The following is a 22,145-nucleotide window of genomic DNA, read 5'->3' as shown; positions in this document are numbered from 1 at the left end:
CGCGCAGCATTTTAGCTCACCTCTGTAAAAGGAGCCCTTAGCACTATTAAAAACAAATGTTAATCCAAAATATGTTGAGACTAGTAAAATGACCTGTTGTACAGGGGATAAACTGTGGAACTCACTTGTCAGCCAATTACAAAAATGTTGTGAAAAGGGCAGTTTTAGAAAATTATTTAAAACGCAGTTATTTGCAAATGCCTTTTTCTAGATACTGTTCCTTTGGGCTCCTTTCACTAAGCTGCTTTAGGGCATTAACACTTGGAATAGTGCGCGCTACAATGCCGCACGCGCTAGATGGTAACACCAGCATTGAGCTGGCATTAGTCCTAGCTGCGTAGCGTGGGGTTAGCGTGCACTAATCTGCTGCGTGCACTAAAAATGCTAGCGCACCTTATTAAAAGGAGCCCTTTATGATTGCTGCTTTGAAAATGGCAATCTGGACCTTTTAGCAAACGCAACATCCAAATGCCACTTTATGCTATTTAGGGGGCATGTTTTTCTCTTTTGAGCCCCATAGTGTACCTGAATGAAGCTCATCTTGACCTATTACTGAATAAGGTGTGAGCTAAATCAAATAAATAGAACGGGGCTGGGGGGGAAGGACTACGTAACTCGCTATTCAACCTCTGAGTACAAAATGATATTGACCATTGCCACAACAGGAGCATTAAGGGCTCCTTTTACAAAAGCGCGTTAGAGCCTTAACACGCGGAATAGCGCCCGCTAAAATACCGCATGCGCTAGCTGTTACCGCCTCCTTTTGAGCAGGCGGTAGTGTTTTGGCTAGCGCGTGCTAATCTGGTACGTGCGTTAAAAACGCTAGCGCAGCTTCGTAAAAGGAGCCCTAAATCTCCTGTAAAATAAATAAATGTTTATGTTTATAGTTGGATCATTCTAAATGGTTGTATTAATTTGAAACCCATTCAAAAAAAAAAAAAAAAAACACATTATTTAAGCATATTTCATTATCAAATGAATGCAGCTATTTGTTTTTGCCATGTCTATTCATCTGTTTCTTTCTGCACATGTATCAAGCGCACGCCATGTGAGCAAGCCTAATTTTGCAATGTTGTCAGCCTGCAACTCCCCCACTTGTTTGCATATTCTGTCTCAGGAGTGCCAAAAGCACCTGTCTTCAGCTCAGAAAATGATCATTAGTCTATTCCGAGTTGACATGAGTCAAGCTTGATGATAGGTAGCTGTAGAGTCTGTGACATAGTGGAAACATTGCGGTCTCCCAAAGGCCGGGCATGTTGCTTTTGTTGAATTATGCCACCCTCTGAAGCCTGGAGCCAAGGGACCTGAGAAATCCATTCTCCAGCCTTGCATCTGCAGCTCAATGTAGCACAGCACCGTCTGCAATATCACATGGCTGCTCTAAAAATAGACATCTTATTCCTTTAGAGATTAAGAGCTGACAGGTCTTTGGGTGAGAATTTTCATTGTTATTTATTTCTCTTTTTTTTGTGACATTTTCTGTTTCGTTCTGAAATTATCTGTGGAGGAAAGGGGGATGGATGGGGACTAAGTGAAATGCAGAAAAGAGTCATTTAATAAAAGTGATCAAATTAATAACAATATTTACTGTAACCCTGACTGCATAGCATGTGCAGAGACTTTCGAAAGTGAATCTGGACATATTTCCTCTCAAACCAGCAGAAAAAAAAGTTCCCTTTTTTAGCGCCGGCCGGCACACATAGGAACTCTATGACCATTGGAGCAGCGCAGAGTATTCAGCGCACTGGCCAGCACTAAAAACCTTTTGCGCGGTTTTGTAAAAGGGGGGAGGGTTGTTTTGGAGTACCTTCACCATCCTACTTTTCTAACACCATTAGAGCATGCAATTGGTTCCTCCAGTGCCAGTATGATGAGGCTTCATCCTGAAGAACCAAAAATTATAGAGACCGCAGACTATGTAAAGCAGAAAATCAACAATTATTAGAGGGATGTTGAACATTATCTGATGTAGCTGGACATTGAAACCGGGTGTCCCTGTTAGGGAACATGGATGAAGATTGAGTACTCTTCTTCTACAACACTTTTGAAAGAGTTTCTGTATAAATAATGTTTTATGGTGGATATTTTGGACACTCTTATTTTTTTCATTTAATTGAAAAAAGGAAAGCATTTTGAATATCCTACTTGAGCAAAAAGGTTTTAAAGGTTATATATAAAATTAAAACAAAACAGAACATAAAGAAGATAAGGTGATACCTTTTTTTTTATTGGAGCACCTTAATGCTTTTTTTTTTTTTTATTTAGCTTTCAAAGGTAACCTTCTTCAGATCAGAAATAAGCAAATATTAACAGACATCAATATATATAGGTGAAACATGAAAGTATTCCAATGACAGTCTCACAGGAAGAGGGAGGGGTGAGAAATGGCCGGGAGACAGAGAGATGGGAAGGGGACAATGGAGTTTAAATTCTTGTACAGTAGCTGGTTTTTAGAAAGGTTTGGACAAGTTCCTGGAGGAAAAGTCCATAGTTTTTTAATTGAGATAGACATGAGGAAGTCACTGCTTGCCCTGGATTGGTAGCATGGAATGCTGCTACTATTTGGGGCTTTGCCAAGTACTAGTGACCTGGATTAGCCACTATAAAGAAAGGCTACTAGGCTAGATGGACCATTGGTCTGACCCCTTAAGGCTATTCTTATGGTTTATAATGTGAAAGAAAACCAAGGTCTTTGTTAAGTCCTGTCTAATAGGTGTCAAAATATTTTATCATTTTGATTTCAAAGGTCTTACATTCCTGGATTGTCTTAAAATTTCCTTTTAGTATTTTCACCTGGCCTAATATACCAGCGCCTAGCTCAAAGACGCCTAAGCGTGATGGTATAAATGACTCCTTGCGGTTGATTTACAACTATGCAGAGCAGTGTCGTCTATGTAGGCATAGTTAGGCACTGTTTATAGAATCCAGCCCTAAGGATTTAAAATCCTGCTTGAATTTGACAATATTATGGGTTTTATATGAGCATTTTAGACATTTTTATGCAAGTGGAGGAACAATTTTGAAAGAACATCCAAGTCAGAATTGGGATGTCCTGCTCATAACATCCAAAGAAAACCTGTCCATCTAATAGCCTTTTCTGAACAGGAAAAATGTCAAAGATTTCCTGTTCAAAAAATATGTGATAAGGACCTTCTTGCAATAAAAAGGTCCAGAGGAAGGCAATGAAAATGGTATGGAGCTTGAGCCAAAAGATGTATGAGAAGAAACTGGAAGACCTGAATATGAATACTCTAGAGGAATGGAGGAACAAGGGAGGTACGATAGACATTTAAATAATGTCCCACTGTCACTTAAAACTGAATATGACCAAGACTGAGCTATTTACCTTTTCACCTAAACCTATCTCTCCCCCTTTTCCCACACAACACACACTCTTTAGTTGAATGGATAATACTTTTTTCCCTCAGCTTGCAACCTCAGAGTCATCTTTGACTCCTCTTTCTCTGCACAAATCCAACAGACCACCCAAACCTGTTGTTTCTTTCTCTAAAATATCTCCAAAATCTGATCTTTCCTCTCTGAGCACACTACTAAAACCTTTAGCCACACCCTTATCACCTCTTGCCTAGACTACTGCAAATTGCTTCTCACAGGTCTTCCATGTAACCATCTCTCTCCCCTTCAATCCATTCACAATTCTGCTGCATGACTTATATTCCGCCAGAGTCGTTATACTCGCATCACCCCTCTCCTCAAGTCACATCGTTGGCTTCCTATCCATTTCCACATACAGTTCAAACTCCTCTTATTGACTTACAAGTGCATTTACTATGCAGCTCCTCAATATCTCTCCCTTCTTATCTCTTCTTATTTTCCTCCCTAGGAACTCCCTTCATTTGTCAAGTCTCTCTTATCTGTACCCTTTTCCTCTATTGCCAACTTCAGACTACGTTCCTTCTCTCTTGTTGCACAATATGCCTGGAACAGTCTGATTCACTTTCCCCCTGTTTTACTAAGGTGCGCTAACCGATTAGTGCACGCTAATCAAATTAGCACACAATAAACGCTAACGTGTCCATAGACTAACATGCACTTGTTAGCGTTTAGCATGTGCTAAATCGATTAGCGCACCTTAGTAAAACAAGGCCTTAGAAATATAGAAACATAGAATATGACGGCAGAAAAGGGCCGTCGGCCCAAAACGTCTGCCCACTCAAAAGAACCCTCCCCTTAAAAGAACACTCCCCTAAGCAATTCCCTAAGCCTTTGTCAAGCTCTGTTCTTAGAAGTATTAAAATCCAGCTTAAAAGCCAATTTTTTAGGTTGCTTTTAACTCCGAAACCCTACTTGCTTGTAAAACACCCATGCCTGAGAAACTCCCTAACCCCCTACTTGTCTTGTTTGTCTGTTTGATTAGATTATAAGCTCTATTGAGCAGGGACTGTCTCGTCAATGTTTTAATGTACAGTGCTGCATGTGTCTGGCAGCCCTATAGAAATCATAAGTAGTAGTAGAAAGATATTAATATAGAAACAAATGTCTTCCAGAGAAGGGAAAATGGTAAAACTAGAGGACATGAATTGAGGTTGCAGGGTGGTAGACTTAGGAGTAATATCAGGAAATTATTTTTCACAGAAAAGGTGGTTGCTGCCCAGAATGCCCTCCCGATGGATGTGGTAGAGACAAAAATGATGATAGAATTCAACAAAGCATGAGATGAACTCAAAGTTTGTAATTAGAAAATGAATGGTAAAATTAAAAAAAAAACTTAAATGGTTGCATATGGGTTTGGTGAGTCGAATGGTGCTTAGATGGCAGTTATGGCTGTGAAGAACTGATGCTGGTACTGGGAAGACTTATAGAGTATGTGTACTGTATATGGCAATTCGGTTTACGATGGGGCTGGAGAGGGGTTTGATGGAAACTCCAGTAATTTGGAACGCGAGGACAGTGCCAGGCAGATTTTCATGCTCTGTGTCCCGCAAATGACAAGATGGTTTGGATAAGCTGGAGTGGGCTTTGATGGCAACTCCAATAGTTGGAACCTAAGACAGTACTGGGCAGACTTCTATGGCCTATGTCTCCAAAATATAAAAAAAAAAGACAATTTAATCATTAATTATTATTAATACAAGTGACTGTCAAGCAGACTGGATGAACTATTCAGGTCTTTATCTGCTATAGTAATAGTAGACATTTACTATGTTACAATGTCAATGTACAACTTCTTAATATCTATTGTTAGTTGAATCCCTACATACTGAAGTGAGTCAGTCACCCAGAGCAAAGGGAATGGTACACCTCAATTCATTTGCAAATCTGCATTAACAGTAAAAGTTTCAGATTTGAATAAGTTCAATCTGAAGTTAGAAAAGAAGGCAAAATGTCCACCGCGATCCATTAGGGTTGTTAAGGACTCTTTTAAAGGTCTGGTAAATGAACAAGCAGATCAGCTGAAAAAGCAGCAATAGTAAACCCATGCTGACCAATCTGTACATCAGAAATATTGTTGGATTATTCTCAGAAAGGGATCTAAAGAAAAAAAAAAAATGACAAGGGCGAGTGGTGGACAACCTCAAGGGGGGGTCCCTCATCTCATCTTAAAATTTCCCAACAAGCAATTATTAGTCAAGATTGCCATTTGCAAGTCTGCATAAAGGACTCCTTTTACTAAGCTGCGATAGTGGTTTTAGCATGCGCTAAATTGCCGCGGGCGCTAGACGCTAACGCCAGCATTGAACTGGCGTTAGTTCTAGCCGCGTAGCGTGGGTTTAGCTTACACTAAAATTCTGCACGCGCTAAAAACGCTATTGCAGCTTAGTAAAAGGAGCCAACAGTGATTGCACAATGCCCTGAAAAGTCCCTGTTATCTCCAGTTGACCCTTTCAGATAGATTTTATCATATGTGCAATTTTCTAAGAGCCATTTTCCACTTGTAAAGGATGCTTTGTACATGGAAAACACATTATAAAATTATAAAACAGTCTTAGAGACATCTGGAGCATCGAGATAACAGTATATTTATTTGTCTCGGCCACGAATTTGGACTTGGAGATTGAAATGTACAGCATGTACAGACATCTCAAACTCTCAGTCTCTCAGACACCCTTATCTTTCAAGCACTAGATACCCCAATCTTCCAACTCTCAGACACCCTAACTTTCAAAATCTCACACCTGCTCACAAACAGATTTTTCTAATTTTCCTAATTCTCTTCCTTTCTGACAGGCAGACCTCAATTACAACTCAGCAATGGCAGGGAGGACAAGAAGCGCGAAGTCTACAATCAAGACCAGTATTCCAGTCGCTATGGGGATCCAGGAAGCGACCACGGACTGCATGCAGAAGGAGGAAGACCCAGGACGGTGGACAGAGGTCTCTGTGCAGACCGAGACCATCCCCCAGCGCTACACTACAGTCTCTACACAGACAGAGGAGGCTACGCAGCTGGATGGAGATCTCATGCAGGAACTAAGGAGCCTCAGGGAGGAGGTAATACGCCTGAGAAGCATCCGAGAGGACGAGGCCTACATCGACGGAGTCGTCTAGGAGCTGTCCCAAATCACCGAGCAGGCCCATGACAAGTCCATCCTCGAGACACCCAAATCATCAGCTTTGAAACCAACAATTGGGATACAGGAAATGGCTAGCGGCACTGACTCCTGGCAGCTGGTGACCTCCTCCACGGGCAAACATAGGAGACCCGCCCCCCTTTTTTCAATCTCTTCATCTTCTCCTTCTTCTTACAAACAGGGCAGCTATACATCAACCCCTCAACTCGCCCTGCGGAACAGATTCCAGATTCTTCAGGAAGGAACTGCCGATGAGGAACAGGAGCAGGCCCAACACACAGCTCCATCTCCAGGGACAACTGACCGGCTCCCCCCAAAGAAGCGCAGAGTAATAGTCATCGGGGATTCCATGCTGAGGGGCACCGAGGGACCAATTTGCAGACCGGATATGCAATCTAGGGAGGTCTTCTGTCTGCCTGGAGCCAGGATACGAGATGTCACCGCCAGTCTGGATAGACTACTCACGCCCCGAGACCACTTTCCTATGCTTCTTGTCCACATAGGAACCAACGACACTGCCAGGAACACACCGGAGACCATCACCAGAGACTTTGGAGCACTGGGTGAGAGGCTGAAGCAGACAAGAGCGCAGGTGGTTTTCTCATCGATCCTCCCAGTTAGAGGCAAGGGAAGAGCCAGAGATGAACGTATCCTGAGGACGAACGAGTGGCTACAGGGATGGTGCCGGGATATGAACTTCGGATTCCTAAACCATGGGGAAGCGCTACAAGGACTTCAGGGACCAGATGGACTCCATCTGACCAGTAGGGGTAAGAACGTCTTCAGACACCGACTAGCCCGCCTGCTTCACAGGGCTTTAAACTAGGTAAGTCGGGGGAGGGTACCCATTCACATATTAGTGCAGAAAGGAATTATCCTGATGAGGTGAGTCGAAACTCCGCTTCCATGTCCAAGGAAAGTACCCACATTGCAAACAGTTCTTTGGGAGTCACACCGACTCGGGTAGGATACGCCTCACAGGGACTTAGCAAACACAAGATATGGAGGGCCATGTATGTCAATGCACACAGTTTAGGTAACAAAATTCTAGAATTGGAGGCTGAAATAAGGAATGCCGACCTAGATGTGGTGGCAATATCTGAAACTTGGTTCACGGACTCACATGGGTGGGATAAGGCTATACCGGGCTACAATCTACTTTGTCAGGACAGAGAAGGCAGGTTAGGAGTGGGGGGTAGCTCTATACATTAAAGAGGACATCAAAACCACCAGGATCACAGATGTCAAGTACACCGGGGAGTCCCTCTGGGTAAACCTGGCAAGAGGCAGAGAAAAATGCCTGTATCTAGGTGTGGTATACAGACCCCCAAGACAACTGGAAGACATGGACGCAGAATTAATTGAAGACATAGAGAATATCACTCTACGAGGAGAAGCTGTACTGCTAGGGGACTTCAATATGCCTGATGCAGACTGGAACTCATTTTCAGCAACAACCAGCGGTAGCAGGAGGCTCTTAACCTCCATAAAGGGAGCACGTCTCAAACAAATGGTAACGGAGCCCACTAGGGCCCAGGCGATCCTCGACCTGGTACTCACCAACGGGGAAAGCGTCTCAGAGGTCTCAGTAGGAGATACGCTAGCCTCCAGCGACCACAACATAGTATGGTTCAACCTTAGGAAAGGCTTCCCTAGATCAAACATGAAAACAAAGGTACTCGATTTCTGGGGCACAGACTTCGCACGCATGGGAGATTTCCATCAGACGCTGCAGGACCAAGCGGAGATCGATGATGTAGAAGCTAAGTGGTTAACACTGAAATCAACCATACATGAAGCAACTAGCCGCTTCATAAAATCAGTAAATAAACGACAAAGAAACAATAAACCCCAATGGTTCACCGCAGAGATCTCGCACCTCATTAAGGAGAAGAAAAAAGCGTTTCTCTCCTACAAGTGCACGGAGAAAAGAGAGGCAAAAGTAGAATATAGGACCAGGTCTACAGCGGTCAAAATGGCAGTTAGGGAAGCAAAACTTCGAGTAGAAGAAATTCTGGCAAAAAACATTAAAAAGGGGGACAAATCCTTCTTCAGGTATATTAGTGACAGAAAAAGGAACACAGGCGGGATAGTACGCCTTAGAAGACCGGACGGAAGTTACGTGGAAGCAGATTCCGATAAAGCCGAACTACTGAATGAATACTTCTGCTCAGTCTTCACCTGTGAGGCACCGGGACATGGTCTGCAGTTGAAGGCAACACAAAGCACAGAAGACCCGTTTCAGAATTTTGAGTTCACACCAGGTGAAGTTTACAGTGAACTGGCAAGACTCAAGGTGAACAAAGCCATGGGACCAGACAATTTGCACCCAAGAGTGCTCAGAGAATTGAGCAATGTCCTGGCGAAACCGATGGCTGAGCTATTCAATCTCTCCCTAAGTAAGGGGAAAGTTCCCCTGGACTGGAAATTAGCTAATGTCGTTCCTCTGCATAAAAAGGGTTGCAGGGCAGAGGCTGCGAATTATAGACCGGTGAGTCTCACATCAATAGTGTGCAAACTCATGGAAACACTAATTAAAAGCAAATTGGACACGATCTTGAATGAAGGGAATCTTCGGGATCCCAGTCAGCATGGATTCACCAAGGGTAGGTCCTGCCAATGCAATCTCATCAGCTTCTTTGACTGGGTAACAAGAAAGTTGGACTTGGGAGAGTCTTTGGACGTCGTGTACCTGGACTTCAGTAAAGCTTTTGACAGTGTCCCACACCGCAGACTGCTAAGCAAGATGGAATTGATGGGGTTAGGAGAGACACTAACTGCATGGGTCAATGATTGGCTGAGTGGCAGACTTCAGAGGGTGGTGGTTAATGGTACCCTCTCTAAAACATCGGAGGTGACCAGTGGAGTGCCGCAGGGCTCGGTCCTGGGTCCACTCCTTTTCAACATATTCATAGGGGATCTGACTCAAGGGCTTCAAGGTAAAATAACACTTTCGCCGATGACGCCAAACTATGTAATATAGTAAGTGAATGCAGTTTACAGAATTATATGGCGCAGGACCTGCTTACATTGGAAAGTTGGTCCTCAACCTGGCAGCTAGGCTTCAATGCTAAGAAATGTAAGGTCATGCACCTCGGAAGCGGAAATCCATGCAGGACGCACTTCTAGAACGGAGAAACTTTAACTAGGACTTCAGCAGAACGAGATTTAGGAGTAATCATCAGTGCAGGCAAGAAAACTGCCAATCAAGTGGAGAAGGCTTCATCTAAGGCAAGGCAGATATTGGGTTGTATCAATAGAAGTTTCGTCAGCCGAAAGCCTGAAGTCATAATGCCGTTGTACAGGGCCATGGTGAGACCTCATCTGGAGTACTGTGTGCAATTCTGGAGGCCACATTACAGTAAAGATGTGCGCAGAATTGAATCGGTTCAACGGACGGCCACCAAGATGATCTCGGGGCTCAAGGGTCTCTCGTACGAAGAGAGACTGAACAAATTGCAGCTCTACACTCTTGAGGAACGTAGGGAGAGGGGAGACATGATCGAAACATTTAAGTACCTCACGGGACGTGTCGAAGTGGAAGATGATATTTTCTTTCTCAAGGGACCCTCGGCCACAAGAGGGCACCCGCTCAAACTCAGGGGCGGAAAATTTCATGGCGACACCAGAAAGTATTTCTTCACAGAGAGAGTGGTTGATCATTGGAACAAACTTCCAGTGCAGGTGACTTGATGGGCTGTAGCCCTTTTCTGCCGTCATCTTCTAGGTTTCTATGTATAAGACAAACATGGCTATTTTTGTTGCATAGGATTTTTTGGACCCCAGTTCATTTAAATAAAATGGATAGCTCTAAGTCTAATAGATGTTGGCATTGTCATATTGATGTAGGGACTCTGGATCATCTGTTGTATTATTGTCCTTTGATATTTATATTCTGAAAGTCCATATGGGGGCAAATTAATCTTATTCTTGAATCAAATGTTCAACTAACATATGAAGCCATAATTTGTGGAACGATGCTATATGTTAAACCCACTTTAGACAAATATAAGAGCCGTCATTTTATGATTTTAATAAGCATAGCTATTCAATTGATCACAAGTAATTGGAAAAACCATAATAGAATAAATTACACTTTTTGGTGGGTGAATGTGTGTACTATATACAAATATGAAAGAATAAACGCAGAATGTAGGGGTATAAGTGGTACATTTAATAAAGTGTGGAGCCCATTGACTAACGTTGTGAAAATATAATAATGTTTATTTATTTTTTCTTTTGTTCATTTACTTATACACATCCAGGGTGGGGGGTTGAGGGGAGGGAAATAATCGTGATGGTTACTTGGGTAATTTAAGTTATCATTACATATTATATCCTATGTTATAATACTGATAAAAGTAGGAAAAATGGAAGAACTTTGAATGATATACATATTACTGGTATAGTTAATAATGTATGTAGTAATTTTTATTCTCTTATTAGTATTGCATTGTTTTAGTTTGAAATTCAATAAAAATTAAAAAAAAAAGTATGTGCCGCAGAGGGGCTGTATTTGAAAATATGGCCTTCCTTTTTAATTCTCAAAAGTATGTTCATGTATGAGTGAAAGAACTGCCTGAAGAAACTAGCAGGTAAACTTGTGTACCAGTGTGGCATTTGTTAAGTAACTCTCAAAGTGAAATTTGTGCACGTTTTTAATTTGAAAATCAGTATAAAGCAGACAGATAAAAAGTACTCACAGATCTGTACATATTTAAGCAGTCAAGAGCTGAAAAGTAATATTATACAATCAGGTATACAGAACTAGCATGAAGATAGGGGAGGAAAAATAGTAATTAAAAAAGCGATCTGATTAATATAAATATTTAACCTTGGTTGCAGGACATGTAAAGGGAATCTGGTTTCGCTTAGATTAATGTTTCTCAGCCTTTGAGGTCAGAGTTCAAAAGCTAGCACAAAGAGATGTACCAGCTGATTGTAAGAGGGAATTGGAAAGCAAAACCCCAGAGCAGTCATTCTGCCTTGTGTGAGTGTATTTTTCATTCTGATTTGTGTTTTCGCTTAACTTACTGACTAAGAAAGCCTTGCCTAATTTTAGGTGCCCTGAAATCCCTTGGCAGTAGTCAACAACAGAGGTTAAATGATAATAGCTTATTTAAATATTTTTATACCACCCAGCAATAACAATAATAGCAATCAGCTGATTATTTAACTACAATTGAGAAATCCTCTCAAAGAATAAAGCATGACAAGTCATTTACGAGAAAGAATTTTGGTAAACAAATACTTCATTTGGACTTTCATTTGCTTTCTTCATGGAGATCTGTATGGCATTCTGCATAGCTGAATATGATGTTTGTCATGCTATATTTGTCATACAATGCTCATCATGCTATGTTATATTATATTTTACCATGCTTTGTTAACTGTTTTACCATCTCTTTCACACGATGTCCTACCATGCCATGTTTGCCAACACCTGGTATAAAAACACTTTAATATGCATGTAAACTTGTAGCCCATTCTGAGCTCCCCTGGGAGGATGGAATCTAAAACCAAAAAAAAAAATAATAAATAAATGATATCCATACTGTTCTTTATCACATAAAGGAATGCCTCCACTACAATACAATAAATATCAAGGTTAGAATGTGTTTGCAGACTAGGTTTCTGAAATCCCACAAAAGTCTCCTTTAAAAATATGGTCTCCTACTATGATGGAAACATTCATTTTTGTGTGTTATTTATTGACAGAATGAATCAAAGAATGCATCAACATATGAGGGGCCACTGGAAAGTTCTCATCCCAGCCATTAGGCAACTCCAGAGACCTGCTTGCTGCTCTAATAGGACTGGCCATAATATCTGAGGTTGTCATACAGGCCGGTGTGTACTGTTTCATTCATATCTTTGGGGGTGGGAGAAGTTCATTGGCCACTGGGAGAGTAAGGGGACCATATCTTCATGCTTCCAGTGGTCATCCAGTCAGTTTGGACACCTTTTGGGGACTTATTTGTTATTGAAACAGATCTAGCCTCAGATGTTCAAGTTTTGCACTGGATGTTTTCTGCAGCATTCTATTATTGCAGAAAAAAACGTCCATATCATAAGTCCATCCTAATCCTGTCCCCATCATGACCCTTTTTGATTTAGACACGCAGAAGACAAAGAAAACCATCTAAAAATGTGTTACAAAAATGGCAATTTGGATATTTTAGCAAACAAAACATCCAGATGCCACTTTATGCCATTTTGGGGGGGGGGGGGAGGAATTTTTCTGTTTTGAAAATGAGCCCCATGATTAGCTCAGCTAGCCTTATTCACAGCTCAGCTGATTGGAAATATTCACCCTTTTAGTATGTTGTACTTAGTATAAATGAGACAATGATTGACCTGTAAAGAATTATTTTCCCTCTGGAAGTTGAAGGGGTGACCATCTGTGTTTATTTTGGCTAGACAGTAGAGATGTGCATTCATTTAAAATTGCTTGGGAAATGTTATGTTTTGTTATGTTAATCAGGTTTTCTATTCCGCCTTTACCTACTCAGTTCAAGGTCGGACCACAAAACAAATGATTGGGTCAGTTACCCAGGGAGTTACAATGGACAGCTTGGCACAGCCATTCGACAGTTGCATATAAAGACAATTTAGGAACCTACAGTATATACTAATCCCCCCTTTTACTGAGCTGCGGTAAAGGTTTCTACTGCGGCCCAGATCACTATGTGCTCCGATGCTGCTCCAACACTCATAGGAATGAGCGTCGTAGCGGCACTGGAGCATTTAGCACTCCAGGCCACAGTAGAAACTTCTAACGCAGCTTAGTATAAGAGGGCCATAGTAAATACTGTATATTCCTAAATTGACTTTGAATGCAAAACTAATGTGTACAAAATCAATTCATGTGCAATAAAGCATTTTTACAGGATCTAGAGTGGAATTGTGCTACTCAGAATGATGTCCACACAGAAAAATGTCCTTTAGCTCATCTGATGGTCCAAACAACTTTATTCATCCAGTAACTCAATGACTTGACATGTACATGTTTCGGCCAAATAGGCCTGCTTCAGGAGTCTACAAATATACACATATGCACATAAATAGGTTAAAAACTCGAGAATGCATCAGATCAGAAAAACCAAATACCTATATGAAACTGAATGCACAAAAAAACATACAAACATTATACCAACTTATCAATTAATGATAACGAAAAACAAACAAGATTTTAAAATTTCACTTTTATTTATTGTCACTGTTATTAATGTATTTATATTGCTCTATATGTATATGAGATATACATATTTTTGTGTTGTAATGTTATTTTTGGGTTTTATTCATATATATTTTTTGTGTGTATTCAGTTTCATATGTTTGGTTTTTCTGATCTGATTTATTCTCGAGTTTTTAACCTATTTATGTGTATATTTGTAGAGTCCTGAAGCAGGCCTGTTTGGCCGAAACATGTACATGTCGAGTCATTGAGTTACTGGATTAATAAAGTTGTTTGGACCATCAGATGAGCTAAAGGACATTTTTCTGTGTGGACATCATTCTGATTAGTACAATTCCACTCTAGATCCTGTACATTTGAGCTTGTGGTTTTGCTTCCCCTGTTTTATTCCAATAAAGCATTTTTACACATAAAAAGTCAACCCCCTCCCCTTTTTTTAAAACCATAGCGCGGTTTTTAGCAACAACCGGGGTGGCAACAGTTCCATTGCTCAAAGAATTCCTATGAGTGTTGGAGCTGTTACCGCCATGGCTGACGCTATAAAACCGCGCTACGATTTTGTAAATTTTGGGGGGGGGAGGGGGAGGGAGGAATTTGCAAGCTTTAATTTCTAGAAATGAAATAAACGTCTGAAAATTGACCACAAAGATTTAAAAACGATCTAGAAAACAAACCAACTTTTTTTTTCTGTGCATATTCCTACTGGCTGCTCAAGTAAACCATTAATAAATACTTAAGTGGAAAAGGACAAGTTAAAAGCACAGTGAGAGAAAATGAGAGTATTTTCAAATCATGGGGGCACATGCATGATCAAGTTTCAATTAAAAGAAATTCAAATAACCCAGGCAAGTATAAATTACATGAAAATGACCTTTTTGTCTCTGTGCGATCTCCAATAGTTATTTTTTTTTTCTACTACGCTGCCTTTTATGCATTTTAAATTGAAGTGTTCATTTAAAAGCACTTCAGCGCTAACAATTACAATAAAGTAACAGCAAAGCACACTCTAACAGCTAATAAAAAATTCCAGTGACTTATTTAGAAGTCTCACTTAGCCTTAGTATAAGTAAGTGCATGTTATATTTAAAACATGTGAGCATCAAGAAAGACGCTTTGTACACCAGGTTATTTTGTTGGTTCATGTGTACAGTTCTTGTGTTAATAACATTTAGTCCCTGATTCTCAAAACCACACCATAAGTTAAGCGGCAGTGCCCTACCGCCGCTTAGATTAATTGATTTAATTGGCGATAAACAGCACGGCCATTGACCATGTCATTTAAACCCAATTGAAAAGTAATTTTTTAAAAAGGTAGGTGCCTGCAGGTGCTTATAAAGAACACTGTCCAGGTCCTATCTATAGAGGCACCTACCAGCACTTGCGTCAAAAGTAGGCATGGTTTACGCCGGAAGTGTGCGCCTCTGTAGATGCAATTTTCATCCCAGGTAGGTGCCAGAAATGGAGGCCTATAAAATTCTGGTGTCTACTTTTGACATGGTTGCGATTCTGCAAATGCTGCTGTAGCGTGATTGACACCCAAACAGTGCCACTTTTGCAAGCGACAGCCGATAACGGCACCATTTGCAGAATCCGGCCCTTAAAGTCAGCTTTTGGAGGAAAAAAAAAAAGATATGCAAATGAAGCTTTTGCCATTTGTTCTACTAAAAGTATAAATAGATTAAACTGATTATGTCAATTTCACAGCCTTTTACATGGAAATTTCAAAGGCCCTTGCTTGCTCTTCAACAACATATGAGTAAAGTGTCAAGCAACAGTCCATGTAGAGCAGGGATCTCAAAGTCCCTTCTTGAGGGCCAATCCAGTTGGGTTTTCAGGATTTCACCAATAAATATGCATTGAAAGCAGTGCATGCACATAGATCTCATGCAAATTCATTGGGGAAATCCTGAAAACCTGACTGGATTGCGGCACTCAAGGAGGGACTTTTAGACCCTTGATGTAGAGCAGGGGTCTCAAAGTCCCTCCTTGAGGGCTTCAATCCAGTCGGGTTTTCAGGATTTCCCCAATGACTATGCATGAGATCTATGTGCATACAATGCTTTCAATGCATAGTCATTGGGGAAATCCTGAAAACTCAACTGGACTGCGGCCCTCAAGGAGGGACTTTGAGATCCCTGATGTAGAGGGTAATTCTATAATAGTGTACCAGTTTGGACATTGGCGCAACCAAGACCCAAGCCAGAGGGGTGCAAATAAGGAGGTCAGGGAGGCCGCATGATCGTCCAGACCACTAAGTTGTCTATCTTTATACCCCATTCCCGTCCAAAAATTTGTCCAAGTCATAAACGCCTAGAACAAGACCTATTGGATGTGGGAGAGGTCAGCAAAGTGATGGACAGGCCACCCAGACTTGGCAACAGAGTAATGGAACACCTTACAGAGTACTACTGTGAACTTCACAAAAAGGGTGCCACATAAACATCTCACCACATCATCCTTGCAGGTCATGGTGAGCCCTCCCAAAACCTACTAGACCTACCTGTCTACCACCCCAATAGCCCTTATGGATGCGGGTACAACCTATATGACAGTACAATAGGGTTTTGGGGGTTTTGGTGGGTGCACGTTTCACCATGAATGCAGTGGTTAGAGTGGCTTATGGGCCTGGGTCCTCCTCTCTATGGTTCATTATCCCTTCCCCCCCACTACTTAAGCCACCTCTTTGCAGCTCTACTAGGTTTTCATATGCCAGGTGCTGATGTTCTGGAGGCAGGTATGTACGTTTTTATTCCAATTTTTATGGCGGGGGAGGGGGGTCAGTGATCACTGGGAGAGTGTGAGGGGGTCTGTACTTTGTGTCTGCAGTGGTTATCTGGTCACTTTGGATACCTTCTTGGCACCTAGACCTGTTTTTAGATCGCCTAAGTCACTACGTATAAGTTCCATCTAGAGACAGTCTCATTAAACTTTTGTTTATACTTGCAGTATGACTAATTCTTGGTCAGCCCACATCCTGCCCAAATTCTGTCCTCACCATTCCTCCTAAAACGCCCCTTCAGCTCTGGGTGTTCAGCAGCACTTAAAAGGCCTAAGCTGTTTTTAGATACGTCTAAAACCCATTTGATTATCGATACTTGGACGACCTGTCTTTAAAGTTATCAAAGTGCCGATTTGGGCGGGATTTTAGACATATTTCTGCTTCGATTCTGAGCCCCTTAGTTATTATTTTTTGTTTCATTTCCCATAGTACATATTTTGACTCCTTTCTGTTTGATTACAGTGTGTTCAAACTTCTTATCTAATAACATAAATGAATCTTACATATGTGAAAGCAGTTTTGAAAGACCATCCAAAAAGCTTGAATACATTTCTACTAAATTAATAATTAATCATGCATCTCTTAGATAGAACTCCTACCTTGACAAGTGTTATTCTTTTCTTCATAACCCTCCTTGCACATGCATTTGCCAATAGGTACCAGCCACTCCCCTTCAGCACTGCAGTGCATTTTTGGAGTCTCCTCTGTCATTGAATGGTTTACACAGGACCCAGACACTTCCAGCAGTTGTGAAGAATCAGCTCCAGTGATAGTGTCAGGAAAGATGACTAAGTTCCGAACAACAGAAGGGCACTTCTTGTAGTACACACGAACGGAAACCAAAGCGATACAGGCACCAACATCCTGGAAGGCTAGGTAAAATCCTTTCCTCATTAGAGGCCCTACATCTCGCACTTCAGTATTCAGTTTCATGACCCGATCTCCTAGGTCCAGTTCTGTAAAACTCTCATCTGCAGCAATCGTATCAATCTTGATGTATTGGTTTTCTCGGATATTCCTTCCATCTTCATCGTCCGATTCAAAATAATACATGTTGAAGGTTTCCTTGCAAGTCCCAAGTCCCCCTGGAAGGCTGTTGCAATCCCGGAGAGTAAATTTGAGTTCTATGAAGATCCTGGAAGCCCCTTCATTGGAGATCCAACTGGTCAGAAGCCAGTTGTTCTGATTTTGTTCCATCACTTTGCATACTTGATATGTGTGAATTGGAGCATAGTTTTCGTCAACCTCACCAATTTCTTCCCACTGTGTAGTTAAAAAAAAAAAAAGTGATACAGCATTATTTTAACAGAAGAGTGCATATCAAGATCGAAACCAACTTCATAAAATAAAAAAGTGTTCATGCTGGACATGACTACTCATTATACAGTATAGTAACACCAACCAAATACAACTTTAAAAAGGTATGGTTCAATTCATACCTTTTAACTACCTGAGTCGCTGAAATTTTAATAACTAATAGTAGTCACAATTGAAGTTACAAAGAACGATGCCACTGAAATACAGGAGAATAAATACAGTAGGTCAGGAGTAAAAATATACTGGCCTGTTTACTAGCATAGGTTAATATAGACTAATTAACATGTTAATTGTTTTCCTTTTCAAGGGGTAGAAACTAAGCAGAAAATGGGCATTAGCTACACAGAGCACAGAAGTCTTTATTCTACAGCAACAGGGCAGGATTAATTCTTTAAGGGCTCCTAGGCACACAAGTACAGTGGGCCTCCTAGCCCTGCCCCACTCCAATTTATTTACCTGTTTTCTTATTTACTTCTTTATTTCTACTTGTATTTCTTTTTCTTTCTTATAAAATTCTAAACAAAAAGCAAAGAGGTTTGTTGGGAGGGTCGGCGGGGTTCAGATGGGAGGGAGAGCTGGAAAGATGGGAGGGTCAGCGGGGGTTCGACTGCGTGGCGGGAGGGAGGGAGGAGCACTGCTGTTGCTGCTGCTGGCGAATTCAGCGATGGTGACCGCGAAGGTGAGGGAGATGGGCCAGTTAGGGGGAGAAATGCCCGGACCCCGAGGACCCAAACAGCCTTAAGGCACCGCACTGGTGGGCCCCCATGACATTTTCGGGCTCTAGGCATGCCCTGTACAGTGATACTGTGTGGCGGTTGCATGGCAGCTGCTTGCAGATTTAAAATTACAGTGGCCAGGTGGAGGTAGGTGGAGAAATAGAGCCATAAATGATTCTTCTGACTACCAGTTTTTGGGGAGACCAAGGCCCTTGTGGCTTCCCCTGTTCCAACACCTATGAAATGTACAGTACCTTTCAATCAGATTTGTCTCCTGGTGACGTCCCCTTCCTGTGGCTTTCACTAGGCATAATCCAGGAGTGGTTTGCCATTGCTTTTTCCTGAGGCAAAGTGGGCTAATTGACTTGCACAAGGGATTTGAACTTAGGCCTTTCAGGCTTCCAGCCTATTGCTCTAACTATTTGTCTATCCTCTGTACTATAGGCTATGCAAGTGCAATAAAAGTTCTTTCATAAGGTGCCATGTTATAAACTTGACTTCAGACCATGCTTTTAATTTATTATATAATGTGAATCTCAGCACCTAGTTTTCTTATATGGAGACTATACGCATAATCAGTCCATCCCTGCAAGAAGTTATCTTACAAGTCTACCAGACTCCATTTTAACATCCTTTGTTCAATGTTTTTATAGTTTAAAGATCCTCAGAGGGCCACCTCGCATTCAAATATATTTCATGGTGCGGGGCTTTATGCACCCTTTCGTCACTGGACCTGTCTTTTAAAGTGTGTATAACATACGTTTTTCAATTATGATTAAAGTATAAAGTATACCAAAAGTGTACCAAAAGTACTTAGCTTTTTAATTGACGCTAGTCGGGAGGGTGGAATCATAAATGTCCAACATGTTTCGCCCGTCTGTCTGCCAGGGCTTTGTCAAGGCTCCCACTCCCTGACACTGCGGTCAAAGGGTTCAGAGGTTTGAGGACAATGGACATTTCTTTCTCCAGAAAGCCTTTCACTTGCAACTCTTTGGCTGCTTTGCTCAGCTCCTCTTGCTCCGTCTTCAGCACGCTCCTCTGCTTTTCATATACCTGCACAGCCTTCAGCTGCAGGGCAATCTCCTTCTTCTGGTGCAAAATGTATTCCAGGATTACTTCCTTCTCATCAGGGCTAAGGAAAGGAAGATAAGAGAATGTTCCAACAGGCATCACACAAGCCTAACAAAACAGGAGATAAGTCCACTTGATTGTCCATTTGAAGCACTTTTGTCCATTTGAAGCACCTTGATTGTCCATTTGGTGCTTCAAATGGACAATCAAGTGGACTTATCTCCTGTTTTGTTAGGCTTGTGTGATGCCTGTTGGAACATTCTCTTATCTTCCTTTCCTTAGCCCTGATGAGAAGGAAGTAATCCTGGAATACATTTTGCACCAGAAGAAGGAGATTGCCCTGCAGCTGAAGGCTGTGCAGGTATATGAAAAGCAGAGGAGCGTGCTGAAGACGGAGCAAGAGGAGCTGAGCAAAGCAGCCAAAGAGTTGCAAGTGAAAGGCTTTCTGGAGAAAGAAATGTCCATTGTCCTCAAACCTCTGAACCCTTTGACCGCAGTGTCAGGGAGTGGGAGCCTTGACAAAGCCCTGGCAGACAGACGGGCGAAACATGTTGGACATTTATGATTCCACCCTCCCGACTAGCGTCAATTAAAAAGCTAAGTACTTTTGGTACACTTTTGGTATACTTTATACTTTAATCATAATTGAAAAACGTATGTTATACACACTTTAAAAGACAGGTCCAGTGACGAAAGGGTGCATAAAGCCCCGCACCATGAAATATATTTGAGTGCGAGGTGGCCCTCTGAGGATCTTTAAACTATAAAAACATTGAACAAAGGATGTTAAAATGGAGTCTGGTAGACTTGTAAGATAACTTCTTGCAGGAATGGACTGTTTAATTTATTATATGCACAGTAAAGTAGACATAAAGCACTAAATTAGGTAAAACTTGCTCAACAAAGTAGTGAGGTTTGCAAATTATGTAGTCCACCTGTATGAGAAGGGCGAGCTAGTTTGGACTAACTTAATAGTTGTGATTAGCTTTCAAGAGTCTTCCTCCAAATCAAGGGATCACAACTTCCAAAGTCTAATTACAGTGGGTTTTCCAGCTTCCGTCTGGCTCCAGATTTTCACATCCAACCGATCTGGTCTTGATCTTACCCCGCTGCCTTCATGGACATGTGGGGCTCCTTTTACTAAGGTGTGTTAGGGCCTTAACGTGCAGAATAGCGTGTGCTAAATTGCCGTGTGCTAAACCTTAACGCCAGCATTGAGCTGGCATTATTTTAGAAGCTTACCGTGCGGTTTAGCGTGTGGTAATTTCGTGAATGTGCTAAAAACGCTAGCGTACCTTAGTAAAAGGAGCCCATAGTCTTTGATTTACTTACAGAACTCAATAGGAACACCAGATCTACAGGTAGGGTTACCGTATGGCTCTAGAAAAGGGAGGACGGATTGAGATATCCGAGTTTTACTTCCATTGCTTTCAATGGAAGTAAAACCCAGGTGTCTCTATCCATTCTCCTTATTTACATTGATTTCAATGGAAGTAAAACCGAATATCTCAATATGTCCTCTTTTTTTCCGGAGCCATATGTTAACCCTAGCTACAGGCAGCGCAGCAAAATCAGAATTGGTTTAATTTCTCCTAAAAATCTGTAGCCAGTAAGCATCCCTAAATCACAGATGTATTTACTCCAATAAAAAGGCAACTTGCAACTTTTTTTTTTTAAATCAATAAATGTTTATTGAAAAGTTTTGGAAATATACAAACCATACCATGAATATCATGGACAACAGAACATACAGCCATCAATCAGAGAGCACAGCAATAGATCTACAAATCACAGAATTACCCCCAACTATACAGTCAAGCCCCTGATACCCATCAGCAACCAGAACTCCACAAATCTCTACCCCCCACCCCCAAGCTCCACCTCCAACAAAGAGGGCCCCCCAGTTGGTTCTTCAGGAGAGCCCCCTCAGTCCTCAACCCCCCCCTCCCCCCCACAGAAATAAGCTCAAGATAAAGATGCAATTTTATCAAGTATTCGTGTCCAAGTCCGGGTATAAGTATAATAATAGCCATGACGCTTTGCTATAGACAGTTCCATACGCACTGGACTGACAGTCAGGGAAGCCAGGATTAAATCCCGCAATTGCTGTTTGTGATCTTGGGCAAGTCATTTAAGACTCCTTTTACTAAGCTATGGTAAACTTATTGCAGCTTGAAAGAGCTTACCATGGGATGCAACGAGACATCCTGTGATAAAAGCCTAATGGGAGCAGTGGGTGTGTGTGACTACATGAACCAGTTAGTGCAGCCACTTTACTGCATACTGATTAGCATCAGATTAGTGCATGACCTTCACTACCTACAATATAGAAGAACACCAGATCCATCTGGTGTGATATAACATTAGCTGAGCTGATATCACCTGCTGGTAATATTTATTGCATGGTGGTGTGGGTGAAAGGGGGGAGAGGGCAGAGGGTGAGGGGACTATATGAGGTGATGCCAAGGGTCTGTAGAATAAGGATTGACAAGTTTATATGAAGAGGTAAGAAAGGGTTAATAGACAGAGCT

General features: G+C 41.6%; 1 protein-coding gene across 3 annotated transcripts in view; it reads right to left on the bottom strand.

Moving 5' to 3' along the window:
- EPHA5 (EPH receptor A5) overlaps positions 1–22,145 on the bottom strand; it is a 690,216-nt gene that overhangs the window by 520,529 nt on the left and 147,542 nt on the right. For all 3 annotated transcript variants that reach the window (XM_033914879.1, XM_033914888.1, XM_033914869.1), the window contains exons 3-4: positions 17,110–17,773; positions 11,957–12,046 (exon numbers count right to left, since the gene is read on the bottom strand). In XM_033914879.1, the coding sequence (XP_033770770.1) occupies positions 11,957–12,046; positions 17,110–17,773 (754 nt within the window). The remainder of the gene's footprint in view (positions 1–11,956; positions 12,047–17,109; positions 17,774–22,145) is intronic.

The sequence above is a fragment of the Geotrypetes seraphini genome, chromosome 1, assembly GCF_902459505.1.
Source record: "Geotrypetes seraphini chromosome 1, aGeoSer1.1, whole genome shotgun sequence".
Classification (NCBI taxonomy): domain Eukaryota; kingdom Metazoa; phylum Chordata; class Amphibia; order Gymnophiona; family Dermophiidae; genus Geotrypetes; species Geotrypetes seraphini.
Note: the sequence above shows the minus strand (reverse complement) of the source record. Positions and strands in the feature narration are given on the sequence as shown.